The 7,500-nt window shown below is 44.7% G+C and overlaps 1 protein-coding gene across 1 annotated transcript in view; it reads left to right on the top strand.

Annotated features, from left to right (window-relative positions):
- The first annotated feature begins 542 nt into the window (after nucleotides 1-542).
- LOC127658922 (E3 ubiquitin/ISG15 ligase TRIM25-like) overlaps nucleotides 543-7,500 on the top strand; it is a 7,166-nt gene continuing 208 nt past the window's right edge. The window contains exons 1-5 of the mRNA XM_052148495.1: nucleotides 543-1,163; nucleotides 3,591-3,686; nucleotides 3,789-4,022; nucleotides 4,559-4,727; nucleotides 6,372-7,500. The exon at nucleotides 6,372-7,500 is cut by the window's right edge and continues 208 nt beyond it. Of these exons, the coding sequence (XP_052004455.1) occupies nucleotides 621-1,163; nucleotides 3,591-3,686; nucleotides 3,789-4,022; nucleotides 4,559-4,727; nucleotides 6,372-7,084 (1,755 nt within the window). The 5' untranslated portion in view covers nucleotides 543-620 and the 3' untranslated portion in view covers nucleotides 7,085-7,500. The remainder of the gene's footprint in view (nucleotides 1,164-3,590; nucleotides 3,687-3,788; nucleotides 4,023-4,558; nucleotides 4,728-6,371) is intronic.

Raw genomic sequence — 7,500 nt, 5'->3', positions numbered from 1 at the left:
TAAATAGGGAGCAAGGGACCTATCAGATGATCAAAACTGAGCATTTCCCCAATCTCTTATTCCTGTTTAAACAGAATATAGTTTGTATCTGTTTATTCTATTCATCAGTGTTGAAACCCATAAAGAAGAAACCTTTATTTCTCTGAATGTAAGAGCATGTGACTCTCTCTGCTGGATATATGTGGTAGTACATGTGTCTGTGGATTATTATCTTGAAAAAAACATTACAGCTTTAATAAGAAAATACATTATATTTGCAAAGGAAAAAATATAAAACAAGTTAATCAATATAAAACTGAATAACAATCACACAAATTCTCAGAATATTGCACATTGTGATTACTGTAAATATTAAGTATACTTTTTTTCTTAATTCAGTCCCACATAAGTCAAATGTCAGATAATTTTTTCCACATTTAGTTTAAATCTAGGAATATTAAACAAGTTAAGCAACAAAAAGAGAACAACAAATGACAGACATAAGAGAAGAAACGAAAGTGAAACTTGAGGAACAGCCTGTTGAGCAGGATCAGGAGGGCAGAGGCACACCCGTTTCCCCGGGACAATAATAATAAAGTGATGAAACGAAACTGCAGTTAAGTTTCATTGCATGCAGCAAAATGACCGATCAGGAATCTCTCAGCTGCTCCATTTGTCTGGATATTTTCAAAAATCCCGTGGTAATTCCCTGTGGAGACACTTACTGTAAGGACTGTATTACAGGTTTGTGGGAGCAGTGTGATCATCTAGGACTTTTCAGATGTCCTCAGTGCATGCAGACCTTCTCCCAGAGACCTCGTCTTATCAAATGTGTTGTAGTGAAGGAACTCTGTGAGAAACTGAGGAAGATGAGACCCCAGACACTCAGTGACGTGAGCTGTGACTCCTGCACCACCAGAAGAGTGAAAGCCATCAAGTCCTGCCTCACCTGTCTCCTCTCATTCTGTGACAGTCACGTTGAACAACACAAGGACCTCCACGCGGGAAGAAAACACCAGCTCGTCGATGCCACTGATCTACAGAGCAAAACTTGCTCTCAGCATGGGAAACTCCTGGAGTTTTATTGCCGTACTGATCAACAGTGTATTTGTGTCCTCTGTGGAATGAATGACCACAAGAATCATGACACCGTCTCAGCAGCTGATGAACGAGAAGAGAAACAGGTATGAACTGTAGGGAACATATCTAAATATAAAGTCTACAGCCATTGGTCTGTGCAAGATACTCTTTGGTTGATTAGGATTACTTTACTTACTTTAACTACTACTCATATAGTAGTTAAGCTACAGTCAAGCTACTCTTAAAAAAAAAAGTAAGTCCCTTTCATGTCGGTCACTTTGACACTGCGTTAGTAGCTGACGCTAGGGGAAACTTCCCCAAGGAGCGAGGAAGCCTTTAAAAATGATCCCAATTTATTGGCAGATGGCGCTTGATGCTCCGCCCAGGTGCACGCATCATTGCGAGCACATAAATCAGAAAAAGCACGTCAGAATTTTCTCCTTCAGGGTCCTGATTTAATCTCTCGTTCTTTTCTATTGTGCACCAACGGACAGCGTATCCTTCACTTCCACCTTTGAAACGCGATTGCTTTGTGATTGTGTATTTCATTGTGTATAAAGCAATTTGTTTCCACCTTGTGTGCATTATATCACTCTGTCTGACGGGCACAATCGCTACTTTATTTGCCTGGGCCAAGCTCACGCCGAAGCAGCACCCGGTGAGACTGATTGTGTTCACTGCGAACGCATGAAACTCAAGGCGCTTCGTACTCGGCTCATGCATGAGGGAAGCGTGCAAGACCGGGATGCAGAGCGTGTAGAGTTTGAGTAGGATTTGTCGCCAGCACAAGCCTTGCGTGCCTCCCCGTGTCCATTTCAAGCATCTTCACCACTATCGGCGCTCAAGGGATGATAACATTTTGTGATTATGACGAAGACGGAGATGGTATTTCACTCGCAGCATCTGAAGGTGAGGCCTGGTCTCACTCAGCCAATTAATTTACTGGTATTTTATCCTGCTTTGAGGTGTGTGATCTCTTAGGCTGAGCTGACTCAGGCTGTCTCTCAGGCGGTCAAGAAGCTCCAGCTTGGGTGGCCCCCTAGGTATGCCAGAGCTCTCTCGACTTGATGGATGGTGCCGTTTTTTCCTGACCTGCATGACCACCTGGTTAAAATGTGCATTTGCCTACTGTCTGGGCTAGACTGAGATTCCCATGATGGAAGAGGCAGTAGCGGTCCACAACTTGATTGAAAAGCCATCCAGTGCATTGGTCCAAACATTGCAGACTTACATCTGCCTTCCTAGGCAATCCTGTGGAGAGGCAGGTCAGGCTGGTTCGGCCCTGCACACCATGCATCTTGCAGGCCTAACAGGCTGACCTGCTTAAGCATATGGAGAAGAACACACCCATCTGGAGAGACGACACTCCAGTCATGGCACACATAAACCACCAAGGGGGAGTCTGGTTGCGCCAATGTTGAACCTGGCACGCTAGCGTCTCCTCTGGTGCAAGAAACATCACCTGTTGATACTTGCAACCCACGTCCCATGTCACCTGAACTGCGATGCAGATTTGTACTCATGTCAGAGTATCATGCAGGGGAAACAGCGACTTCACCCTCAAATAGTTTTGAGGATTTAGGAGATATTTGGAGAAGCCGTAGTGGACCTGTTTGCCTCACCGGAGACCACACACTATATGCCGAAGTGTCCTTGGGCAAGACACTGAACCCCAAGTTGCTCCCAATGGCAGGCTAGCACCTTACATACAGCTCTGCCGCCATTGGTGTGTGTGAATGTGTGTGTGAATGGGTGAATGGGACACAGTGTAAGGCGCTTTGAATACCGCTAAGTTTAAAAAGGTGCTATATAAGTGCAGACCATTTATGTGGTAATCCATGACCATGGTGAATTGCAAATATGCATTCCCTGCAATTTATTTGCTCCACCAAGTGTTGAGCAAAGTTTAGGGAACACAGGAAATCATGCTGTTGGTTGTGCCGGAATGACCCAACTGGTTCCCAGAGTCCGTAAAGCTGCTGGATGCTCTATGTCTTAAAATGGCGAGATTTTGCTGACTGGTGCTCCTCGATTTCGTGGCAAGGACCCAGCACATTGCCCTGTGCAGTCAGTACTTCACTTCATGCAGGAGTGTTTGGATGCAGGACTCACTCCATCCACGCTCAATGTGTATGAGCCACGACCAGGGCTGGACTGGTAATCTGGCCTACCAGTCATCCACTTTGGGTCCGATGCACTTAGGGGCGGACTGTCCATCGGGAGAACCGAGCAGGCCGGTGGGTCGGCTGCAAAACAGGCCGAGATAAGCTAAAATGAGCCGCCGCGTTTTACAGAAAAAGACAGTGAACACCCCCCTGCTCAACAACTATTGGGCCAGTGGCTATGTAAAGTCCCAGGCCGATTTCTCTTCCCAGTCCAGCCCTGGCCACGACCTTTTGGGAGGTTCTTGGATTGGCCAGTGTCCAATGAGTTTGTGATTGTCATTGTAAGGGCCTGAAAGTTGATGGTATGTCAATTAACCATTTCCTTGATATGAATAACTGAAAAATATAACAATACATTGTTCACAGAGTACATTGATGAAGACACATGAGACGTTTCTGCAGAAAATCCGGGACCGAGAGGAGGATTTCAAAGAGCTCACAAAGGCTGAGGAGACTGTTAAAGTGAGTATCGATCAGTGCTTTCTCAAAGTATCCCGGACCTGACAGATTACTCTTTAGATCTTCATCAGAGAATTAAAACGATACATTTGTGTCTTCAAACAGCATTCAGCACAGACAACAGTAGCAGAGAGTGAAAGAATATTTAGTGAGGTGGAGATCTCCATACAGGAAACGAGCGCTCGAATAAAGGAAGTGATATCAGATAAAGAGAGAGCTGAACTGAGTCGTGTTCAAGAGCTTCAGGAGAAGGTTCAACAGGAGATCGCTGGCATGAAGATGAAGGTCTCTGAGCTTGATCAGCTGATGCCCACTGAAGATCACATTCAATTCCTCCAGGTAACACGTCCCACAAGCAACTCTTATCATTAATGTCATACAAAGTCCAGTAAACATAAATGAGCTCAATCAATATTTGCGTGGCCACATTTGCCTTTAAAACAGCCCCAATCCTCCGAGACACACCTGCACACAGATTCTCTGGGTTGTTGCAGATCGGATGTTCCATCCACACGGAGCAGTTCCGTCTCTTGGAGAATTCTCCACAGTTCTTCTGTCTCTTTATATAATCTCAGACTGACCCGATGTTCAGTGGGGGTCTCTGTGGGGGTCACTGTGGGGGTCACTGTGGGGGTCACTGTGGGGGTCACTGTGGGGGTCACTGTGGGGGTCACTGTGGGGGTCTCTGTGGGGGTCACTGTGGGGGTCATGACATCTGGTGCAGAGTCCCTGTTCTTCTATTCTAATCATTTCTATTGTAGAAGTCATGTTTGTGACACTTTTGCACAGTACATACTGTATTTTCAGTAAATATGAAATGAATGTTACTGATTTTCTGTTGAGATTTTGATCTATGATTTATATTGTGTCTGTAGAATTCGTCATCTCACTATGAAGAACCCACATCTGAAAAAATGCAAGAAGTCTCCAGCGTGTCTTTGAATGCAAATGTCCTGTTTCACGGTGTGATGATGTTGGTTTCTCGAGTGCGAGAGCGTTGGATGGATGTCAACAAAGAGACAGAAGCTGAAATATCTGGAAAAGGTTTGAACGTTTTGTTTAACTGGCTAGATTTGGAATATATCTATTTAGCTTTGGTTTGTTCATTTTATGGACAGTCACCATGAAATTAAAATTGAATGTAGTTTTGTAATACACATCCCTGCTTTTATTACGAATGATTTATCAATGCACGTTATTTCAAAGGAAAAAGACAATGTTTGTCATCTTCTTTTTTCTCTCCCATTTTCTCCCCAATCTGTAACGCCCAATTCCCAATGCGCTCTGAGTCCTCGTGGTGGTGTAGTGACTCGCCTCAATCCAGGTGGTGGAGGATGAATCTGAGTTTCGTCCGCATCTGAGACCGTCAATCCGTGCATCTTATCACGTGACTTGTTGAGTGTTTTACCGCAGAGAATAGCGTGAAGCCTCCACACATGCTACGTCTCCACGGTAACGCCCTTAACAAGTCACGTGATAAGATGCACATCCACGCACAACTCACCACACGCCCCACCGAGAGTGAGAACCACATTATAGTGACCACGAGGAGGTTACCCCATGTGACTCTACCCTCCCTAGCAACCGGGACAATTTGATTACCCCATGTGACTCCACCCTCCCTAGCAACTGAGACAATTTGGTTACACCATGTGACTCCACCCTCCCTAGCAACCGGCCAATTTGGTTACCCCATGTGACTCCACCCTCCCTAGCAACCGGCCAATTTGGTTACCCCATGTGACTCCACCGTCCCTAGCAACCGAGACAATTTGGTTACACCATGTGACTCTACCCTCCCTAGCAACCGAGACAATTTGGTTACCCCATGTGACTCCACCCTCCCTAGCAACCGGACCAATTTGGTTACACCATGTGACTCTACCCTCCCTAGCAACCGAGACAATTTGGTTACCCCATGTGACTCCACCGTCCCTAGCAACCGAGACAATTTGGTTACACCATGTGACTCTACCCTCCCTAGCAACCGAGACAATTTGGTTACCCCATGTGACTCTACCCTCCCTAGCAACCGGGCCAATTTGGTTACCCCATTTGACTCCACCCTCCCTAGCAACCGGGCCAATTTGGTTACCCCATGTGACTCCACCCTCCCTAGCAACCGGGCCAATTTGGTTACCCCATGTGACTCCACCCTCCCTAGCAACCGGGCCAATTTGGTTACCCCATGTGACTCCACCCTCCCTAGCAACCGGGCCAATTTGGTTACCCCATGTGACTCCACCCTCCCTAGCAACCGGGCCAATTTGGTTACCCCATGTGACTCCACTGTCCCTAGCAACCGAGACAATTTGGTTGCTAAGTAGACCTGACTGGAGTCACTCACCACACCCTGAATTCAAACTCACCACTCCAGATGTGATAGTCAGCGTCAATAGTTGGTGAGATACCCAGAGCCCAATGTTTGTCTTCTTGATCTTTCCTTTAAATGTAATAAGGAAATGTATCCACCTCTGAGAAAACTTCTTCTTGCTGACATCACCAATCCCCCTTCTAAACCAATTGTTGATAGACAAAATCAAGTCCCTTGCTACATTATTTTGCTCATTGAGTATCCTGTTTCATTCAGAAATACATCATGTTACAGAAAACAAATTGTGTTGTGAACATTTCCAATTTTATGTTGGCATCTGATCTATTTGCTTTCTTCATGTATTTTGTTTGAAGCTGTTGATGCACCAGAAACTGTGAAACCATCTGCCGCGCCAACGTTCTCCTTTAACCCTCACTCGATGATGGTCAATGATGAACCAGACAAGTGTAAAGAGACCTGCTCTCCATCTGCAGAACAGTCCAGTTCATTTCAGTGTGGCAAGCAGGATGTTTTCTGTTTTGGGAAATCAATTGCAGAATTTAGCTTTAGTTTTCCTTGTGTTGCCCCTTCCAAATCCTTGTCTAACCTGAGTCACACTTCAAAGATAATGAACAAGAAAGAGCAAAATGTTCCGTACTTTGAGCCATTACTTGATCATGTTGAGATTCCAACCGGAGAAGAGAACGAGCAAGTGGTTTTTAGTCACAGAGCCAAACTCTTTCGCTTTGATAACGAAACACACCAATGGAAGGAAAGAGGTGTGGGAGAACTGAAAATACTTCAGAATTATGAAAGCAAACGTGTAAGACTTGTGATGAGACGTGACCAGGTTCTTAAGTTATGTGCAAATCATTGGATTACATCAAACATGACACTCAAGCCGATGAAAGGCACAGAGAAAGCGTGGAGCTGGAGTGCCTTGGATTGGACTGATGTAGCCGTCAAAAGTGAAACGTTAGCAGTGCGATTCAAACTGTGGGAGACTGCAAATGCTTTCAAAGATATCTTTGAAAAAGCAAAAGATGCCAAGGCAAAGAAAAAGCTTCTCAACCCCTTAAAAATATAAAAGAATTGAAGCCAGTGTGCCATAGATAGCACATGTAGTGCTGATGTCATCTTTGATTAAAAGAGATGTTTTTAGATATATTTACTTTTTAGTTGTTTAGACATCACATGTGTATCCTTTAGCACCTGCACAGGTGTATGAGAGAGAGAGTGGGGTGGTTGTGGTATGTATCTGTAGTGTTTATCACAGGTGAGGGTTCAAATGTTATTCATTTTGTCTTTTTTAAGTGGATAAAATACTTGTGCACCTTTGCCAAATATAATGTCTGTCCTGTTCTACATTCTGACTGACCGGGCAGTGACTGTTTACTCTTTTATTTTATTATTGCAAAACTTTCAAATAATCAACAAACATTATGACAAATATCTCCACTAAGCTGAGCAGGAGGAGAGGCTTTAACATTTAGTGGCATGCCA

The sequence above is a fragment of the Xyrauchen texanus genome, chromosome 18, assembly GCF_025860055.1.
Source record: "Xyrauchen texanus isolate HMW12.3.18 chromosome 18, RBS_HiC_50CHRs, whole genome shotgun sequence".
NCBI lineage: Eukaryota > Metazoa > Chordata > Actinopteri > Cypriniformes > Catostomidae > Xyrauchen > Xyrauchen texanus.
The sequence above is the reverse complement of the archived record's forward strand: the minus strand, read 5'-3'. Positions and strand labels throughout refer to the sequence as shown.